This window comes from Moschus berezovskii, chromosome 20, assembly GCF_049115385.1.
Source record: "Moschus berezovskii isolate FMDL1 chromosome 20, NW_MosBer_1.0, whole genome shotgun sequence".
Taxonomy (NCBI): Eukaryota; Metazoa; Chordata; class Mammalia; order Artiodactyla; family Moschidae; genus Moschus; species Moschus berezovskii.
The window spans coordinates 36,814,519-36,837,366 of NC_142479.1; the positions used below are offsets into that span (position 1 = coordinate 36,814,519).

A 22,848-nucleotide genomic window follows, 5' to 3' on the forward strand; every position below is an offset into this window, starting at 1 on the left:
TAACACCTTAAAAAGTGAAAATCCTACTTTTTTTTTAAGCCTAAAACTCAAAACACAGTGTACAAAACATGGTTAAATAAATATTAAAACGTCACATATTCACTATTTTTCACATACATAAAGATGCTACTATGATGAGCAAAATCAAAGTTTTATGAAAAGCATCAATGGTTTAAATGATGCTTTCCTACTTTCTCTTCACAGATACTAACAGTGTAAGAGTATAACTGCTATATATAATTACAGATATATTACATATATGAGTACTAGCATGATGTTCTAGGACAGTTCAAGTTTTTTCTATTAGACTTCTCTTACTGTCTTTGTATTAAATGTATAAAAATCTTACAAGGATAAGAGCCTATCATTCTACTTTGTCAGATCCTATCATTCAGCCATATTTCAGTTCAGTTCAGTCACTCAGTCATGTCTGACTCTTTGCAACCCCACGAATCACAGCACGCCAGACCTCCCTGTCCATCACCAACTCCCGGAGTTCACTCAAACTCATGTCCATCGAGTCGGTGATGCCATCCAGCCATCTCATTCTCTGTCGTCCCCTTCTCCTCCTGCCCCCAATCCCTCCCAGCATCAGAGTCTTTTCCAGTGAGTCAACTTGTCGCATGAGGTGGCCAAAGTATTGGAGTTTCAGCTTCAACATCAGTCCTTCCAATGAACACCCAGGATTGATCTCCTTTAGAATGGACTGGTTGGATCTCCTTGCAGTCCAAGGGACTCTCAAGAGTCTTCTCCAGCACCACAGTTCAAAAGCATCAATTCTTCGACGATCAGCCTTCTTCACAGTCCAACTCTCACATCCATACATGACCACAGGAAAAACCATAGCCTTGACTAGATGGACCTTGGTTGGCAAAGTAATGTCTCTGCTTTTTAATAAACTATCTAGGTTGGTCATAACTTTCCTTCCAAGGAGTAAGCGTCTTTTAATTTGATGTCTGCAATCAGCATCCACAGTGATTTTGGAGCCCAAAAAAATAAAGTCTGACACTGTTTCCACTGTTTTTCCATCTATTTCCCATGAAGCGATGGGACCAGATGCCATGATCTTTGTTTTCTGAATGTTTCAGTCATATTTACTTTCTTTAAATGATATACCATATGTTGCCATCAACATTGTTCTTTTATATATTCCTTTTCACATCTGTCTTCTGTTTATTTATTTTTACCTGTCACAATTTTTCTATTACCTTCATAAAATATTGGCTGGCTTCCAATGTTTTTGCTACTACAAACAATAAAACAATGAACATTCTGAACACTTTCTAGGCACAAGGTTTTACCCTAGAAATGAAACAAGATGAAGTTTAAATAACTGTTAAAAGTCACACAGATAATAACAGTAGTAGACTAAGGGAGGTAAACAAAGATATTCTCCAAAACTCACATTCTTAAGCACTAAATGATAAATGATACGGTACTACCATTGATCAATCAATTTCTAAGTCACATGGGCACCAGGTTCATTCCTTCCAAAAGTTCATTACAAAATATATAGCTTGTGCAGCTAAGTTTTAAACAGACTGTATAAGAATTTTGTTACTGTAAAAGAATATTAATCCAAGAATTTGGTTAGTCAACTCTTTGCTTTCTATATCCACTCAAGGTAAGGCAATAACAAGATACATATCTACCCAAGATTCTACAAATTTTTCACACCATTGCCAGAGGTAGGAAACAATAATATAAAAAACATACTTCTTGAGCACATCAGCCATGAGTGATGAAAAAGAGATACAGCAAAAGTTACATACTATTTACTAATACAAATTTATAAAATTTATAATTCACAGTGAAACCCATGTCTCCTAAAGTTTATTTCAAAACCTACTACTGCTCCTACCTGATATTATTCTTTCTGTGGATATGGGCAGCTAGTTACACTACTTGATAATCATTAGTCTGAAAATAGCAGGTAGTCACACTAGTTTCAGATTATTTTTCATAGACAGAAAGCCTCAAGAATCTATTTTTAATATCTCCAGAAACATTAATTAACGGCAAGTGTTAGTCACTCAGTTTGTGTCCGACCCTTTGTGACCCCATGGACTGTAGCCCACCAGGCTCCTCCATCCCTGGGATTTTTCAGACAAGAATACTGGAGTGGGTTGCCATTTCCTTTACCAGCAGATCTTCCGGACCCAGGGATCGAACCCAGGTCTCTCATATCATGGGAAGACTCTTTACCGTCTAAGCCAATGGCAAGAGTAGCAATAAAAAGTTAATACTGTGTGAAGATAAATGTAACAGCTAAATTAATACTCAAAGCAACTATCAATAAAGTAATGCCTGAATATACCAGTTATTGACACATGGATTGTAAGGAGTGTAGGGTGCCCTCTAGTGGCTAAATGAGGGTTAATGACACCACCATGAACTACACTAGCTTTTAAAGAATTTTAGTACAGCCATCATTCTATTATTACAGAAATGACCTGATTAATTGGTCATTAAATGACTAACTGATGGATAAATCACTTAGGTTTGGATACCATCTAAGCTCACATTAACTACTTTCAACACTATAACCCCTCCCCCCATTACCAGCCTCTCTGTTCCTACTCAGTCAGTTACTTACACTTAAGATCTGTGTCTCATTTCAAATAACACTCCTCCAACAACCACAAGAAGGCCTCTGCCCTCTTCACTCCACTGAACAACAGTATTTCCTTACTGTTAAATCAACAAACAGCATTAAATACTTGATTCTTGGTGGCATTTAAGAAAGCTGCCTTCTATAAAACCTTTTGTTTGTTAGATGTCTGGCTAATTTCCTCTGCTTTTCTCAGGGCCCTGTCCCAGGCACTTGTGTGCCATCCCCTGAGCAAGGCTGTTGATCTCCCTACTTTAGTCCATGTCTTACACTATGCATGCATGCATGCTTAGTTGCTCAGTTGTGTCTGACTCTTTGACACTCCAGGTACTGTAGCCCACCAGGCACCTCTGTCCCTGGGGATTCTCCAAGCAAGAATACTGGAGTGTGTTGCCATGCGCTCCTCCATGGTTTCTTCCCAACCCAGGGATCGAACCCACGTCTCCCGCACTGCAGACAGATTCTTTACTGTCTGAGCCACCAGGGAAGCCCAAGAATACTGGAGTAGATAGCCTATCCCTTCTCCAAGGGGTCTTCCTGATTCAGGAATCAAACCAGGGTCTCCTGCATTGCAGGTGATTCTTTACCAGCTGAGCTATCAAGGAAGCCCCTTCTTACGCTATAGACCCCCCCATTTTTTTTAACAATAGTTTAAAACATTTTACTGCAGAAATAAAATACAAGTCCTTGAGCAACCCACTCCAGTATTCTTGCCTGGAGAATCCCAGGGACAGAGGAGCCTAGTGGCCTGCCATCTATGGGGTCGCAGAGAGTCAGACACGACTGAAGCGACTTAGCAGCAGCAGCAGCAAGCTGAAGGAAAATAAAATTTATAATTCCAAAGTTATGATACTTAGAATCTGATGCACATTCTAAAATATAAATCTGATAACTCTTGATGTAAAACTCCCCAATGGTTATGCTTTGTCCTCAGGACAAAAGAAAAATCCTAACTCCGTAACAGTGTTTACGTTTTCTAGCCCATAACTCTCTAGCCAACCTCATTTTTTGAAATTCCTTATAGTCATTTTGCTTAGTTGCCATTCCCTTGTTCTGTCCCTTATTTCCCAGGCCTATGTACACAAACATTTCTTTCTCCATATGAAATGCTCCCCCCAGCTTCCCTTCTACTCATCCCCATCTCCCAACCCCACTGCTACTGCCAGAGTATCTGTCTAGTTAATCCTTACCCTAGCTATTGACAATCCAAAATCTCTTCAATCCCAGAATAATTAAACCAAATGTGGCAATCTCATTCATCTTGCCAGTTACCGGGTAAGGAATGATGAAGCAACTTGATTCCAACAAATGAGACAAGAGTCTGCTGGAGAGTTTCCAGAAAAAAGGCTTTTCTACATTGAAATACATAAAAAATTACTTTTTTTTTTTTACTTTTTTTACTTTAGTTCACTGAGATTTTTTTTTAATTGGAAGCTCTATTCTTATTTCTATATAAGAAATACATAAAATACAACCAGAAACTACTTTCACTTCTTCCTTTTCAGCATACTCTGAAATGCTCAAAACTGTTGTAACCATTTTACTATCTCTGTCAAGAAAACAAATTTCCTTATTTTCTAAGCCAGCTAAAATCAGATTTCTTTGCTTATAGCCAGAAGCCGACTAACTAATACAGTGACTAACTCTTCAGTTCTCACTTTAGACATCTCCTCCTCTGGGAAAAATTCCCTGACACACTGAAAACCTGCCACATGCCCAGTGAGTTCTCACCATATCCCAATGCCTCCCTCCATCATGGCTGTCCCCAAAGCGTATTAAATAACTACGCAATGAGCAGCTTTGCCAACTAAACTGTAACCGCTTTGGAGCAGCACCTATTAACTGATTTAAGGCCATGTTCGTAGCATCTAGCATAAGAGTGCTCAAAACATTAGGAAACTAAATGAATGAGTAGTGTAAATGCCTACAATGCTTTATTTTTGAAACAATTATAAATGGGAAGTTGCTAAAAGGGACAACCAACACTCAATAAATCTTAAACCCCCTTCCTGAAGGCTTTATAAAGAATTTCATAATTTTCAGCATGTTAGTTTTAGAAAAAGTCATTCATAAAAAGGAATCATACCCAGATAAATTTGGATAATTTATAAGGTCTGTCAATGGCATTAAGGTGTCATTGTTCACAGGACATTCAAAGTATATTTGGCACTGAGGTTAAACTGTAGCCTGGGTGCAGTCAGTGCTCTCTTCAGTAAGAGACAGTGAGGAAGTGGCAGCCAGTCAGCAACTCCAGAGGAGCTGCCACAAATGCTTCTGTTATCCACGCCTCAGATAGACAGTCAGCACTTTTTAAATGTATATGAAAGGCCAGAAATAGGTTTTCATTGGTAGGAAGGATGGCCTGTTAATTAGTACAATGAGTATTAAAGTGTCTTTCTTTCATGAACCTGAAGGGACACAACATGCATACGGACCAGCTAGTGACATTTAGAGATGCTTGCCACCATCTCATGAAAAAAGTATAAAAATTGTGTGAGGTCTTTAGAAACGGGAGGTCAAAACTGAATGCCTCACTCATTTTCTACTCACACATTAGTTTAGAAGAACTTCCCTTGTTATCACACGCCAACTTTAAGATTAACAAGATCCTGTCACTGGAATGTTGCTGTGTCTTCCTTGAGGAAACCTGCATGCAATGTGTTTTGATTTAGAAACCCAGAACAGAACCTCATCAGGCTCAGAAGCCAGGCATTAGTATGATTTTGTGTGCAAAATTTGGGAAGAAATTTACTTCAAATAATATTAAGGTTGTGGGGGAAGACCTCTAGGATGACTTTCATTGACTACTGTTATCTACCAAACTATCACTGTAGAGTGACTAGATTGAGGCATCTTCAGTTTAGTTCAGTTCAGTCGCTCAGTCGTGTCCGACTCTTTGCGACCCCATGAATCAGCACGCCAGGCCTCCCTGTCCATCACCAACTCCCGAAGTTCACTCAAACTCATGTCCATCGAGTCGGTGATGCCATCCAGCCATCTCATTCTCTGTCCTCCCCTTCTCCTCCTGCCCCAATCCCTCCCAGCATCAGAGTGAGGCCTCTTAGCTTGCAACAATTACCAATGCAAATATACCACTGGGAAACATATCAGCAAAAAATTTTGATCAGCAATAGTTGTGACAAAACATAAATCATTTTTTTTCAGACCTCAGAAAACCTCCCAATCAATACTACAGCTCAACTGTGTATGTCATATACCAGTTTGCTCTGGTATAGAACTGGCTCTGAATTTTCTCTTCCATCAGGTTGGGGAGGTGCAGAGGGGAGGCAAAGGAGTCACCAGTCAGAACATCTAAAATAAAACTATTTCACTATCAAAAAAAAGTCTTATGTATCCAAATCCTTGCTGCTTAGTATCATCAAGGACCAAGGTTGAGTGACCAAGAATAGTTCCCAAGAAAGACCCTGGTATCCCTCAGTTGTATGGCTTTGAGAAGGTTGCTGCATTTTTTCCCAACACCTCAACAATCTATAAAAAACACACAACTTGCACTAGTCATTGACATCAGACGGTCATGATCCATCTTACAGAACATTAAATATTAGTAAGTTTAAGTTGACCTGCAAACACATGGAACAGAAAATCAGACTGTGTGTGGTCTCTGAATCTAAAAATGTACTACATATATAAGAAAGTCCATCTTTTCTTTGCTCGTTGATAACACCACACTCTGCTGTCTATATTAGTTAATAGTGATTAATTAAAAGTGATTAACAATCCTTCTTGTAAACTGGGAAACTTCAGTTTGTCAAAATAGTTTATATTTCAATTATTAAAAGAGTTCCACTTGGATGTCAGTTTCCATTATACTTACTAAAGTGTATCTGGAGGACCAATAATAAGGACTTCCCATCGGTAGAGATCATTGTCATCTATTAAACCTGCTGAAAAGCCTTCCACTGGATTTTTGTTGAGCTCTGTGGAAAAAGAAAAGTTTTATAAAAAATTTAAGTACATAATCTTCACCCAACATTCATTACAGAACATTAAAAATTCTAAACTGTTAAATGAATACCCCTGGACCCATTAGCAAAATGATACCTGATGTCAAAACCTTTCCATTTCTATAACACAAGGAAGCAATGGGTAAAGCAAGCTATCCAGAAGATCAATTTCTACCTCCCTTTTACATCTACCCTGGTTTCCAGCAAGGTTCCTACCATTCTAAGTAACTCTCTGGTGGTACATAGGTATAGTGGCACAGAGCTTATTAAAATGAGGTTGTCAGACTCATCCCCCAGAGATTCTGGTTCAGAGGAAAATCAAACCAGTATTTCTGATAAATCTTATGGTATGGTCTTTAGGTTCTTTGGCCTTTCAGAAATACCAATAGAGTGCCTGGTACCTTTTCACTGGAATTTGCTATATAACCAATCTTAATTTATACTAGTAACTATGTATCTGCATGACTAAGTCCTCTGCATTCCTGGGGATGCATGTCTACAGCTGGTGTCCATGTGTGGCCCAACAGACTCTTTGAGTACACAGAGAGGACAGACTCCATCTGTCCTGCCTAAGTATGTTGAACCTTTTGCTGGCCACTGTTTCCAGCATCCAGGAACGGCTTAAGAATAATAGCTGGAGCCTACAGGAACAACACTAGCAACATGCGATTTTCCTCTTCCAGGGAGAGTGCTCTAGCACGGACAGAGAACGGTGGGGGCTGGGGACAAGAGCAAAGGCAAAGAACCTGTGAGGGGGGGACACAGGCCACGAGGGCCCCTTAGAGGAGCAGGTGAGGAAGAGAGCAAAGTCTGAACAGTTCCTGGAGACACAGGGCTTAACAAAGTAATGACCCATCAACGGTGGGCACCATGTTAGGATTTTTTAAAAAGCTTTAACAAGATATCATTGACATTCAGTAAATTGTAGGTGTTTAAATTATATAATTTCTTACACACTGATATATGTACACAGCTGTGAAGTCATCACCACTGTCATGGTTGAGTGTGTGTGTTGTGTATAAATATATGAATCACCAACAAGAGGCACTGGCTGGCTCAAACTGAGAAGAGGGGACAGAGCACACAGGAGAGCAATTGAGAGAGAAGTTGCCAGGAGGCTGAACAGGTTTGTAATTCTCACATAATTCCTGCCATCGTCCTCAAGGAGTTTGGTCTCATGATAAGTAAATGCAACACAACTCAGAGTGCTATAAGAGACTGAACAAAGTGTGTTATTAACTGAGAAGAAAATATTTAATTTTCTGAGGAATCAGAGGTGTTTATTTCAACAACTAAGATTTAACACCCCAACATGCCAGTGAAACCCAAAGAGAGCCAAAAATGAAAGTTTATTTATATTTAAACATGAATGGCTTCTTTTCTCAAAATTTGAGGGAAGTTCTTTTTTTTAATTTCTAAGTCTAATATTTTTGCCTAACTGGCAAAGCAGACTTTTATAAATAGTTTTAAATCAGTACCATGTTACAAAATATAAGAAATGCAGTTTTAAACAGCCAAAATATAAGAAATGCAGTTTTAAACAGCCATTCTAAGACAGTCTTTAAATACTGAAAATGCAAAGAAGTTGTCTTTCAATCTGGTTGTTTAGGTTATGAATGTACACGTGCACTGAGTGTCAATATGTGCAGACATTCTGGAAAAGGTCTGCAAGCCCCACGTTTACTGTCAGTTGAGGGGCGAGCAGAGCACAGACAATCACAATCTGGACAGGTAATTTCTACACTGAGTTTATCTTATTTCTAACCTTTCTCTGGACAAACACTAGTATATTACTCAGACAATTTTCTCCAACAATAGCTGTAAGAGTCTTGCAGAGATTTGATAACTTATCCAGAAATCACCTAGTTATTGAATCTTGCATTAGAAGTCCAGTGGAATTTTATAAACATAAGTGGGTAAATTCTTAAATTAGCATATATGGTCAAAACTACCCTTGAAAACTTTCTTACACTTTCCATAAAGTATATTATTGCTTCTCATTATATATTTCATCAATACACAAGTTCTATAAAAATCTTTCACATGTTCTTTGTATTCTTCTCTTTTACAGGAGTGACTGTCCACTGCTTGTTTCATTAAGTAATGCTGAAAGATGTCCATCCATCTCGGTTTTGTCATGGCTTTTGCCCCTAGTATGGCTCCTCACAGCCTAGATCCATGGGCATTTAACAGATTTAATCTACCCACAGAGGCCAACCATTATCATACTTTTCATGAATGCTTCCTTCAAGGTCCAATTCAAGTACCATATTCCTCCTCCACGAGGCCTTCCCTAAATAAATTACCAAATAATCTTGTCTTCTGCTAAATTCCTATTAATCATACTTTTAGTCTGTAGATCGTCCCCTGGCACTTGACTATTAGCTCCTGATTCTCACAGCAGTAAAAAGGCGATTATAATGTGTATTAAACGGTCCAACATTAGTGCAGGAATTTGGAGGGGCACAAAGAAGGGCACAATATAATCGAGAAGAGACAAAAAGGCTTCTAAAAAGAGAAGAGATATCTAAAATAAGATGAAGGATTTGGGTGGAGTAAGAGCAAGGTTTAGACAGAAGAAGATATACTACAAAAATCTGAAACATGGAGATCAGCACGGTGGCAGAGGGGCGCAACACACCATGCAGCTGCAGCTAGACAGAACGTCAGGAGGAGGACAGCAAAGGGCCTTTACAAGCCATGTTAGTTTAGAGTTTACCCAGAGAACAATTTTTGTTTGCGTTTTAACTGGCTTTGTTTTTAAAACAAAGAGGTCATCTCATGAAATGGACATTTTCAAAAACCAATCTCTCAGAATGTGAAAAGTATGTGATAGAGTAAGGCCATGTGATGACAAAGAAGCCAAAAAAGGAAAGGAAGCTATTAAAGTAACCCTGGAAAGTGTATCTTCAGTATACAGTGGTGGGAATAATGATGGAAAACATGGATACACAGGAGGTAGAATCAGTCAACCAAGACTGGTGATACAGGGAGTTTTAAAAGTCAGTAACAATACAGAACTCCTCAAAAAGTTTATAAGCATAGTTACCATATAACCCAGTAATTACACTTCTAGGTATATCCCCAAGAGAAATGAAAACACTCATCCACATAGGAATTTATACTCAAATGTTTATACTGCAGCATAGTCAAAAAGTAGAATCCAAATGTCCATCAATGAACGAATAAACAAAATATAAAATATACATACAATGGAATATAATTGAGCCATAAGAAAAGGAATTAGGTGCTGATACATGCTACAACAAGCTACAACTTCGACTGTGGCATGTTGGTTCTCGATGAACTTCAAGAACATCAAGCTAAGCGCAAGAAACCAGACACATAAGGCCACATACCGTATGATTCCTTTCGTATCTACAAATGCAGAGACAGAAAGCAAACTGGGGGGGCGGGGGGCGGGCGGTGAGTGCAGCTACTTAATGCGTCTTGCGTTTCCGCGGGGTGATGAAATGTTCCGAAGCTGAAGAGAGTAACAGAGGTTGCACAGCACGGTGAACACCACTGAGCTGTATACTTTAAAATGACTAGGTTTACGTTATCTCAGTTTCAACTCAATTTTTTTAAATGACAAATAGATTTCTATGCAGAGAAAATGGGTGGGAGTCTATTCTTTTTTTGAAATGGGAACTATAATAAAGATGTGCTGATTTTAGAGGGAGGGAAAGAAATGATAGATTTGGTTTTATGTACCTGTGGGAGATAAATACATTGTTTCCAAAAGAAATTTCAGCTAGAGACCCAGGGGTTATCAGAATATTGCTGATAACTGAAGCCATAAGACTGATGGTATCACCCAAGGATGAGCCTAAGTGTGAACTGTGGAGAATCTAACTGAAGGAATTCTAGAGAATACCAATATCAGGGGGATTAAAAAAGAAACAGCTACAAATATGCCAGAAGTAGGAAGAAAACCAGGAAAAAGCTAGATCAAAGAAGCCAAAGAAGATGCGTTCCAAGGAGAAAGTTGCCAACAATAAACGCACACTGTTTAGAAAGAGGAGGCCTAAATTCAGTCTACTGAGTTCAGTTCAAAGAACGGCAAGGCTGCCCTGGGCATAGGTGGTTTCGGTGTAATTGTAAAGCCATGCAGACAACACTCAATTGACAAAAATAAGGTGAAGTAAACAATACAGGTGGAAATTTTCTCTAGAAGTTTGTGATGAAAAGTGTAGTAGCCATATGTAGATGAAATTCCAGCGAAATTCCATTTTTAAATCCCCTTTTTAATGGGAAAGGCCAAGGAAAGACGTTTAAACAGCCTACTACATTTAAATGCTAACAGAGATACCTCATACTGTATTTGAATACAAATACAAATAAATAATAAAAGTCAGCTAGAAAAAAAAAAGATGCAGATTTATTTTTTAACATACTTTTAGTTGGAGGTGGCATTCCTAAGCAGAACACAAAACTCAACAGTCAGAACATACTACACAAGGTATTTTAAATTCACTAGAGCAACTAAGTTTAAATACAAATGAGAGACTGGGAGAGAATATTTACAGCACAATAGGTAAAAGTCTAATATCCCTAATACAAATAGATTTCCTGTTAATCAAAAGAAAGGGGAAACATGCAAAGGGTAAAAATACAATGAGGGGAAATGGAAATTGCTACCATACACAAAAATCTAGCCTGCTTAAGACAAATATTTAAACCAAGAGCTGTACATGCCTGGGTTTCTACTTAGATTCCTAAGATATTACAGAGAAGTTCTGAATGTGAAAAAGATAATGATACTTTTTTCTGGATGCTACCTGAACATGAGTAAAGTTGGAAACAGCTAGAAAGAGTTCTTTTTCTCATATCACGAATGCTCAGACAAAATTTTAAAGTTCTAAAGCAGGCAAAACTAATTAGTAACATTAGAAATCAGGACAACAGTCACCTTTTCTTCTTTTTCTTTCAATAGGGAATGAGGGGTACATGGAAAGAAGAAAGAAAGAGATTCTGGGATGCTAGTAATGGCATGCAATTCATAATATTTATGCATTTTTCTTTGTGTATATTATACTTCAATTTCTAAAACTCAGTGAATCCCAAGTATTGCTAATTGCTAAATGAGAGTTATGTATGTGTGCTGTGAATCTGGAAATCACTGAGGGCCAAAATGGTCTACAAACCGTGAATTAAACATGAAGTCGAGGTCAAGGTAATGTCCTTGAGAATAACGATTTAGATAGGTATGCTGCTGCTAAGTCACTTCAGTCGTGTCCGATTCTGTGTGACCCCATAGACGGAAGCCCACCAGGCTCCCCCATCCCTGGGATTCTCCAGGCAAGAACACTGGAGTGGGTTGCCATTTCCTTCTCCAATGTGTGAAAGTGAAAAGTGAAAGTGAAGTCACTCAGTTGTGTCCCACCCTTAGCGACCCCACAGACTGCAGCCTACCAGGCTCCTCCATCCATGGGATTTTCTAGGCAAGAGTACTGGAGTGGCTTGCCATTGCCTTCTCCGGTTAAGATAGGTATAAGTAGTGGAAAATAAAGTATGAGCAGGTTTGCTATGATATAATCATTATTCAAGAATAACACTAAAAGAGAAAAAGGAAAACGCATGAAAAGTAAACTCTTCAATCCTGAATTTGAATTAGAAGTATCCATATGAACTCACGATAAAGCTTTAAAAATGCAGAGCTCTGTCCACTAAAAAAGTCAAGAAAAATAACCAACTCTGCAGCAATGAGTGTCCCTAGTGCCCAGAACATAGTCTCCATATATGATCTACACTTAAATGGAGCAGGGCTCTTCAGAAAAATGGCTGATTCCAGGTGTGCAGCAAGTGTTCCAGGCTCAACTCTCATATCAGATAAAAAGGAAGCTATCAAGTAATACTATTGTCTTGTTAAAAGGACTCAGACAACTTGAAGAGACTTCCACTGGCCCAATAAGGGGACAATTTGAGTATCAACAGTTAATAACCACTAAGGATTGAAACATATTATGTTTCAACACATGAGTTTATAAACTGATACAAGAAAGAACAAATTGACTGATCCCAGTATAGGATGCTAGCAAACCATTTTGTTATTTTGAAAACCACTTTTTTTTCCTTTAAAAAAAAAAGAATACACAAGATTTATTCTTCCTTTTCTATACAAATAGCATTGTTAAGAAATCAAACAGTAACTACTATTTGATCAAATGAGGTATCTCTCCCTACAGAGACAGTCCAGTTAAAAAAAAATGAAAACTTACTGAAACCTTGCCATTTTGTCATTTTAACCTAGGCATTTTAGAAAAGACAAGCAGACATTAACATGCCTCCTAGTAAATAAGCTACCACTTATGAAGTGATCTCACCTGACTCACAAACCAGAACCCCTAGACACAATTACCAATTTATAGAAAACACATAGAAGCATGTTTAAGAATATTCCCAAGATATAATTAGCAAAATCTATACTTTGGGAAATTCTAAAACGCAAGGTCTAGAATCCTCAATATTCAGACTTTTAAAAACGTATGACACATGCACACATTTAGAGGCTAACTAGATCTAAAATGGCAACCCACTCCAGTGTTCTTGCCTGGAAAATCCCAGGGATGGGGGAGCCCGGTGGGCTTCCGTCTATGGGGTCACACAGAGTCAGACACGACTGAAGCGACTTAGCAGCAGCAGCAGCAGCAGATCTAATAATATTAAACTATTTTTCATTTTTTTCAAGTGTGGTCATGTCACATGGTATTTTACTCCCACTTTTTTAGGAGGCACATAAATCTTTAAAGTTACTGAAACATTTACAGACAAATGATGATGATTGTTTGGGTTGTGCTTCAAAATCACAAGGGAGTAGGCAGAGACAGATAAAACAAGACTGGTTGTGACCAAGTGACTGCTGAGTCTAGGTGAGCACATGCAGGTTCATTGAACAGTCAGTCAACTTTGGTGTTATTATATCCTTAAATTTTTTTCTCCATAAAAGTTTTTTTCAAATGCTAAAAAGACAGTTTTAATGTAGTCTAAAATAACGGTTTACATTATTTTGTCAACCATGTGAAAATAAACCTTCACTGGGCTTTAGCAAAAATACAAAGTATCTCAGGATAACAACATTCAAAGGCCCAAGTATATGTCATTTTATACTTGGCTATTAAGAAAAAATAACCTACTTTAATCGTAAAAACACTTTGCCAAGACCAACAGTTGACTAAGTTAAGTTACAAAGCAAAACATATTTATAGAATAGCAATGACTTTCCTTTGTGTCTTGATGGTTGTGGTCTTCTGCTCCTGGGAATGTGCATTCCTGTCAAGGTTATTTATGTAACAAACAGCTGGTTGTAAGGTGCGTTTCTGTAAAGTGACTATTTTTACACTGGCTTCCTTTCAAACTGTTGAAGTCTCAGATAGAAACTTTTATCCAGACACTATCTAATTACTTCTAAGTACTGAGATGGTTTGTCAAAATAATTTTGACCTCATTATCAGATGAATAAATGGCCACATTACTTTAAAACACACATATCGCCAGAAAGCTAGTTACCAGAATTAACTGGGAAAATATCCCTGGTCTTGCAAACTTCCATTAAGTAATCAATACTGAAAAAAGTAATGTTATCAGCAAACAACCAAAGGTTTGCTCATATTTCCTCTAAAGATTTTATAAAAGGATCAATTAAAACAACTTAACAGATTTCTGATAAACTTTAAAAGTTTGCTTAAAATCAGAATTTTTTCCTTTATACTATGTCCTAGGCTAGGGCTAGATAAGGCAAGCTGATTTCCTAATCGAAAACATTTTCAGTCTAGATGAATTTCTTTTACTGTGCCTCAAGCACATAAGGAATATGGAGCAGACAAGCAGAAGAGCTCAGAGATCCTATCTTGCAAATATTTGGCAATATGCTTCTGAAAGGATTTGCTGGGCACAATTCCGGACCACACTCCTAAAATAGCACTTCGGGAAGTTCTGCTACCTGCAATGTTTCACCTTGCTTATATCCTCTTCAAACACTTATTAGCTAAGGGCTCTTCAACAGTAGGCCCTAAATATGGTGTTGCTTGTGCTTAAATACAGCAGCCGTCTCATATGTCCCTGCCAAGATTTACTATGGCAGGAATTCCCCACAGGGCATAAATTGTTAGGCCCTGACACTACAACTACAGTCTATTGTTTTATATAAACTTATTTATTTTTTAGAAATAAACTGATAAAGACACAATGCAGAGTGGGAGGAGAGGCATGTGAATTTCATCACAAGAAAAAACATGGGCCACAGTTTGGGCACAGAGCATGGTATTATGTCAGTAACACCTGGGTTTGAATGTCAACTCTCTCACTATCCTTAGCATCTTAAACACATCATGACTCTTTTTTGAGTGTCCTTTTGCTCGTCAGTAAAGTACAGTAAATCCCATGGTAGTGCTGCAGGACAGAGTAGCAATACTGCAAGACTGTCCACCTTAGAGTATAATAAATGTCAAGTGTCTGTTTTTCTCCTTTAAAATTACTCATTAGACTATAGGCTATAAAATGAATATAGTGTTCTTTAGAATCTCGAGAACAAGCCATACCTTAAGTACTTCTTTTGGGAAATACTACCTACCCCTGAATATCACACAAAACTACTTGTTTTGCTCTTACTTGTTCTGTACCAGTTTATTCTGTACACCATACCGCTGGGACATACAAATGAGTGAAGGAATACCTGACACGCCAAGAGAGTAAGATCTTGCTGAGAATTTTTCAAATCGGCATTATACAAAAGGAACTCCAATCCATGGGGTAGGCCCACAGCTCAGATCTCAAGCAGAAAGCAGATATGCAAAAATGAACAAAAACAAGCAACAAGGAGAAAGGTCCTAACAGAATTCTAGTTCCTTAAACCTGGTACCACTCCTGCCCTCTTCCATAAATTAAGCATCAAAATTCCTTTTCTGTCTAAAGTTCAGTTCAGTTGCTCAGTCATGTCTGACTCCTTGCGACCCCATGGACTGCAGCATGCCAGGCTTCCCTTTCCATCACCAACTGCCAGAGCTTGCTCAAACTCATGTCCATTGAATTGGGTGATGCATTCCAACCATCTCATCCTCTGGTGTCCCCTTCTCCTCCTGCCTTCAGTCTTTCCCAGCATCAGGGTCTTTTCCAGTGAGTCAGTTCTTTGCATCAGGTGGCCAAAGTACTGGAGCTTCAGCTTCAGCATCAGTCCTTCCAATGAATATTCAGGACTGATTTCCTTTAGGAGTGACTGGTTTGATCTCCTTGCAGTCCAAGGGATTCTCAAGAGTATTCTCCAACACCACAGTTCAAAAGCATCAATTCTTTGGCACTCAGCTTTCTTTATGTCTAAACTTACTTTATGTCTAAAACATTGTCTGAACTGATTCTAGTTCAATTCTTCTTGCTAAGAGTACCCTTTTCTTCATTCAGAGAGTCATACTTTTAAGCTTACATCCCAGTTGGTCTCTAGGCAGTTTTGCCTCTAATACTTTCTGTATAGCAGTAGTTCCTAGATTTCCTTTACTCTCAAACCACATTACACAGGGGTTACAAACATTCTCAGCAGGGCTGGTAAGGTATGATCACCCCCAGAGGTAGATGAATGGGGTAATCTGTTCACTCTGCCACCAGCTGAGGGTGAGAATCATTAACTACTTCACTCCATGCTGATTTCCCTAAGTACTTGCTGCTGCTGCTGCTCAGTCGTTTCAGTCGTGTCTGACTCTGTGTGACTCCATAGACGGCAGCCCACCAGGCTCCCCCTTCCCTGGGATTCTCCAAGCAAGAACACTGGAGTGGGTTGCCATTTCCTTCTCTCCCTAAGTACTACTCAAATTAAATTAAGGTTTCTAACAGTTCCTATCACTTTATCTATGTGTTTTGTGTAAAAGTAGGTAAACTGCGCTGCTTCACATATCTATACATGGGATGTGCATGTATGTAGTTTCTTCCCTCATCCTGGTTTATCAATAAGCCAACAGGTTATACTAAAAGGGATTCAAAACTATTTAGAGGTTTTTGGAATTTTCTTCTCTCAGCTTTAGAACCCTTTCAGGAATTCTTTCCGGCAGTAAAAAACATGTTTGCAGTAACACAGATCAATCATGTTTACAATAGTATCTTAGTTTTTAGTCAAATGCAAACCAACTTAATTAACAATGTATGCCACACGGTACAGAAAATGAGGGACCCTTTTATACCTCAGTCACTCGAGTGCGGTACGAACACTGGACGGCTCCCACCCCCTCACTCCCTGACAACACTGCCCGAGCACGTGTCTGGACTGTCCCGTACATCTGTGGGAGCACTACCTAGTCTCTAAGCTCCTGTAAGTTGACTTGTGAGTCAAAAGAACATACGCATCATCCATCAAAAGTTCAATTTACATTTCCAGAAACGCTATAGGTATATATTTCTCTACAGCCTTGGTTATTATCCTTTTCCTGTTGACAACTCCCTACATGCATTACCTATTTGCATTTTTTGCCTTTTTTTTTTTGTTACATTAAGTGATTCCGCTTTTTCTTATTGATTTGGGTGAGCTTTTATAAGCATTATGGCAGTTATACTGCCATTTTTGTTTTAAAATGTTCTTGATTTGTTTTACCTCTTTAAATTCTCATTTAAGAATAAGTTCAAAGAGTGCAAGTTTTTTAAAAAGTCAATCTTTTTTATAGCTCTTTGGTTTCCCCTTGCTTAGAAAAAAGCTTCCCTCCCTCAAGCCCAGACTAAAAGAATATTCTCAATAGCTTTTACTTTATGATTTTTCTTTAATTTCAATTCTTGGCTAATTGTTTGACCACGGTCAGGTTCCTCATGTGTAAAGTGAGGATAACTGTCTACACTTCATAAGGTCTGTCTGAGGAACATATTCATGCACACAGTTTCTAACTGCACACTTGGTATGCTGTAAGTTAGCACTCAGTAACTATCCCAATCCTTTTATAATTCATGTAAACATAAACACATAAATCATTTTCCCCTCCACCTATCTCCAGTATGATAAACCAGTTGTTCCAAGGCATTTTATTAAATAATCCACTTTTCCCCCAAGTTAAAAGCTAACCATTGGTAGATCCTGGACTTTAAGGTCACTGAAATCTAAATTCACTGCTTCTTTCCACTATGGCACTGCATTCTGACTTTGGTTTCATATTTGCATATAACAGCATTTCCTTATAACTTGTTTGACTCACCTTAAAATCAACCCAGAAAAGAAAAGCACCCAAATTGATAGTTCCATTCTTTTATTTGCTATACACATAGATAAATTTTTAAATTGGCTACATAGCACCTAGAAAGAAAGCATCCCAATATTAAAAATTAAACTCCCTACATTTCTCCAAATTTTCTATAATACTGAATTTTATGATTGGGAAAGCTTGTTTTAGGTAAAGAGAAAATAAGAGTCTATTGGCAATGAGCCTTTTCTTTAATAAAAGTTAACTTTGCCTATACACTCACACAAGTATTTCAAAGTCTCCAGTAGTTTGTGAATGGCAGGAGGTAAAGAATCTGGCTGCAAGGCAGAAGACACAGGAGATTCGGGTTTGATCCCTGGGTCAGGAAGATCCCCTAGAGAAGCATATGGCAATCCAATCTGGTACTCTTGTCTGAGAAATCCCATGGACAAAAGAGCCTGGTGGGCTCCAGTCCATGGGGTCACAAAGAGTCAGACACGATTGAGCAAGCTTATGATAGAAACTTAAAAAGCAAAAATTACACTCAGATAAAATGACTGAGACTATTTCTAACTGCACGAAAAACACATCCCTAAAACAATACAAGGAAAAAGTGGACTTAGCCAGAAAAAAAAACACAGATTAAACACAGAAAATGAAAAAGAAGCAAGCACCAAGACTAGAAGTAGATGGTCACTGACCATTTAGATGGAAAGTTTAAGTAGTTATTAAAGCAATCTAAGGAAAAAGCTGGCCTCTAAGGAATAGAAAAGGTTTCCTAGCTAATGGTTTGACTTAACTGCATCCCAATGGCTTGAAAAGAATGACAGAAAACAATTTCTTAGGGAAATGAGATTCAGTGACATATGCCATCTGATGAAGGTTAGAATAACACACTGATTGAACCATGTGGTGTCCCCTTGCCATCTCATTTCCAGGATAAACTCTAAACACAAAGTTACGAGACTGTGTGATATTTAGGGCCAAATGCACCTGATACTTACAACAGTCGAACTCTCATCATTTACTTAAGTAAGAAGCTAATGATTCATTATACAAATCTTATTATATGCTAGCATGCAAAAGTCAAAAATTCTCTTGTTGTGTCCTTAATTCTGTCACATTAAAAATAAAAAATCTACATATTAGTATATTATCAATCTGAATGATTGATAGCTTAGTCAAATTTGGTTTTTAATTATGAAAATCATATCCATCTTGTGCTTACTTGTACTCTAAGCAGAAAGTCTTTTCTTAGTCTTCCTCATAAGCACAGAAGTATGAAGTCCTAACCACTGGACCAGTCCCAACCTGGTTTGTTTTTAAGGGTCAAGGATGGAAGCCAAATTTTTTCAAATGCCTTTTCAACATATATTATTAGTGATCCACAATCATGGGACTGTTTCTTCCTTAATGTATTAATATAATAGTAATAGGAACACATTATCTTAACAGTCCTAAATAGAATCCCAGTAGTCTTTACTATTTTGTTGATTTCAACTGCTAAAATTTCACTGAAGACATTGGCGTCAATAACTGGGATTGGTCCAGCGTATTTCTGTGCGCTGTCAGATTTTTATATTGGACACAGGCTCAAAATGAAACAGAAAGCTTTACAATTTTTACAGTAGCGTAACTAAAATAAAGAGGGATATATACCAGAATAAACAGATTGCTAGATCATGCTAGAGAAAAGGAAGCTCTTTGGGAATTTATGAATTGTCCATAAGGAGAGAGGGGAATAAATCTAAGACTTATATCATATTTATATATAATGTAAATATTACCAAAATAACATAGTTTAACAATTTTTTTTTGTTGGACTAAGCAAGACATGAATCACAGAAGTCATAGAAGGGGACTTCCCTGGCAGTCCAATAGTTAAAGACTCCACAATTCCACTGCAGGGGGTATGGGTTTGATCCCTAGTCAGCGAACTAAGATACATGTGGCATGGTGTGCCCCCACCAAAAAGAAGTCATAAAAATATGAACGACAGCTTTGTCTACATAGAAATGTAGCTACTTGAATGACAGGGGAAAATTACTAACATATGACCAAGCTTTAATTTGCCTTTAGTGCACATAAGTAGATTTATATTACGGACACAAAAACAGCAATGCACAAAGTAAAAACTGGAATTGGTAATACAAACGTAAAACGTTCTAACTCAGAAATGCATATTAAAGCAGCGTGATTTCTGATTCTTCTATTTCCTCTAAGTAGGTCCAATTCCCCGCCCCATACCCTGCCATAGGGGAAAAAAATAAATCTAAGCAGCAGGCTATTCCAGTTCCACTCCAAGCTTTCTTCCAGAAAGGGGAATAACAGGTGTGATTATGTGGAAGCAGCAGTGATATATTGCTATTAATTCACTTTCTGGTATATCTCAACATCATGCCTTAAACACCTCCTCAAACCTTTATCTAAGATGTGCTCTTTGCAACCCCATGGACTGTAGCCCACCAGGTTCCTCTGTTTATGGGATTTTCCAGGCAAGAATACGGGAGTAGGTTGCCATTTCCTACTCCAAGGGATCTTCGCAACCCTGGGACCAAACCCACACCTCTTGCACCTTCTGCACTGGCAAGCGGATTCTTGACCACTGCGACACCTAGGAAGCCCCAGATTCTCCTATAAGCCTTACCAAATCAGGAATGTAAATTAACCTTACATCTGTGCTCCCCAGTATTTTTCTATTAGTGAATTTGCCCCATTTTAGATATGAATTCTGTTTGTCCTTATAGCTCAACTGTATTTTAACAGGTTCAAGGGGAGCCATTTATTTGGAGGAGGGAAGAAACAAAAACTTCCACAAAAAAAAGCTAAAGCATATGAACACTGAGTATAAACCGTGTAGTTTTAAATAAGAACCATACTAAACATATTTAATAATTGTTAAGTACTTAACATTACAGTTTGTCAAAATGACATTTAAATCTAGGCTATCCAACTGGATACACAACCACACTTGACTTTGATTATGTAAAGAGCTTGGTGTTTTGACAGTAGTGATTAGTGTTCCAACCAGATCAACTTACTCTGTTCCAAAATAGCTTCAATTCTTATTACATTATGACTCAACTTTAATAGACACTGCTTTCTAGCGACATTATTCTTAATCCCATTCCCTCTTAATCCTGGACAAAACAAACTACAAATTTAGTATTTTCAGATTTAGACACTCAAAGATTCCCTACTCTCCCTACACCACCAGGCTCTAGGAAATCCTGTCCTCCGGTGTCCCCAGGGCTCCAATTCCCTACGTACACACCCCCAATGCAGTATTCTGAGAAACACTGTTCTGTTTTCTGACTTCAACTGACAGAATCACTTGATTGGCCATGCTCTAGTTTAACTGTTTTAAAACTTTACACAACTATTTCTTCACCAAGGTAGTAGCTACACCTTGCTTTATAACAACCCTTTAAACCACACATGTTTTATACTGGATACCTCACACACAAAATACACTGTTCTATAGATGTGACTATACAGTTTAAGAATAAAAAAGACAAACATTAGAAACAGACTGAGAACTTTTAAATTTCAAAAAGAGAGAAACCTTTGAACAACTGAATCTTTTCCTCAATCTTAAAGAAGAAAAAAGTTGGAGGACTCCTTTTTTCTAATTTTAAAACTTATTACACAGCTGTCATAATCAAAACAGTGCAGTGCTAGCATAAAAACACAAAGCAATCAACAGAATAAAATAAGAGCTCAGAAAAAAAAACCTTGCATACATAGTCATATGATTTTCACCAAGGATGTCAAGACCATTCAATGCGGAAAGGACAGTCTTTCCAATGGTGTTGGGAAAAATCGGATATCCACATGCAGAAAAATGAAACTGGACTCTTTCCACACATCAGATGCAAAAATTAATTCAAAATTAATCAAAGGCCTAAAGCTAAAACTCTAAAATTCTTAGGAGAAAACACAGGGGGAAATCTTCATGACATTAGATTTGGCAACAAAACTACTTGGATAGTAAAACAGTATCAGCCTTAAAAAAAGAAATTCTGAAAATAAGCTACAATACAGATGAACCTGGAAAAGATCAAGGTGACACAAGCCAGACACAAAAGGACAAATTATTTGTGATTCTTACAAGGTTTCTGGAGTAGTCAAACTCACAGAGACAGAAAGTAGAACGGTGGTTACTAGGGGCTAGTGGAAGGCCAAGAATGGGTTAAACTGTTTAGTGGGTGTAGGGTGTTTTCAATTGGAGATGAAAAGGTTTTGGAAACAGTGGTGATGGTAACTAAACTGTGTGCGTAAACTTAATGCCACTGAACTATACACTTAAAAATGGTTTTAATGACCAATTTTATGTTATGTGTATTTTATCACAACACAAAACAGTCCAAATATACAAATAAGATCAACGTGGAACACCTCAAATAGAATCCAGTCATCCTCTTAAGCACTTTGTGTGACAGATCCCTATGTACAGATTGGGGATATCACTGTTCTTAATCACTCTCACATCTTGGATGTGATCCACACTCAAGGAAGGCACCATTAACAACCAATCATGGAACCCAAAGTTTCTTAATACAGTATTCAGGAGCCACTCCAGCCAAAAAAACACAAGATGAAAGACATTTGCTATCCTTGTCTTAATATGTGACCTTTGGAAACAAATCTGCTGTTCTTTTCCTTTGTGTGAACCCCGTCTCTCTTGCTTTCTGTGTAGCTTCTCCTAAATGAAGGGCCATTTCAGTTTGCGTGAGATTCAAGTAAGCCCTCATTCTCACTGTTAACAACATATATATGAAAAACAACTCCAAACAGATCACCAAACAGACTTCGTAGGTTTGTGAGGGATATAAAATTGCAAGTCATCATTTTTATGGAGTGTGAACTTGAGGCCTAGATTAGAAAAGTAACGGCTAGTCTGGTTCTCCCAACTGAGAACTAGAACAGGAAGATAAACTAGTCTTCATTGGAAAAAAAAAAAAAAACTAGAAATACTTTACACAAATTATTTAAATAAATATACAAGTTGCAACTATTTTATGTTCTTTAAAATATTGATATACTGGTTTTTGGTTTTTTGGGCAAACCACTTTAGCACCTTACACATACCGAAAAGCTCTCATGGGCATAATAAATGCCAAGA

General features: G+C 37.9%; 1 protein-coding gene across 2 annotated transcripts in view; it reads right to left on the minus strand.

Moving 5' to 3' along the window:
- The window catches only part of UBE2G1 (ubiquitin conjugating enzyme E2 G1), a 90,012-nt gene that overhangs the window by 21,649 nt on the left and 45,515 nt on the right, over nt 1–22,848 (minus strand). For both annotated transcript variants that reach the window (XM_088828804.1, XM_088828803.1), the window contains exon 2: nt 6,447–6,549. In XM_088828804.1, coding sequence (XP_088684930.1) covers nt 6,447–6,549 — 103 coding nt within the window. The remainder of the gene's footprint in view (nt 1–6,446; nt 6,550–22,848) is intronic.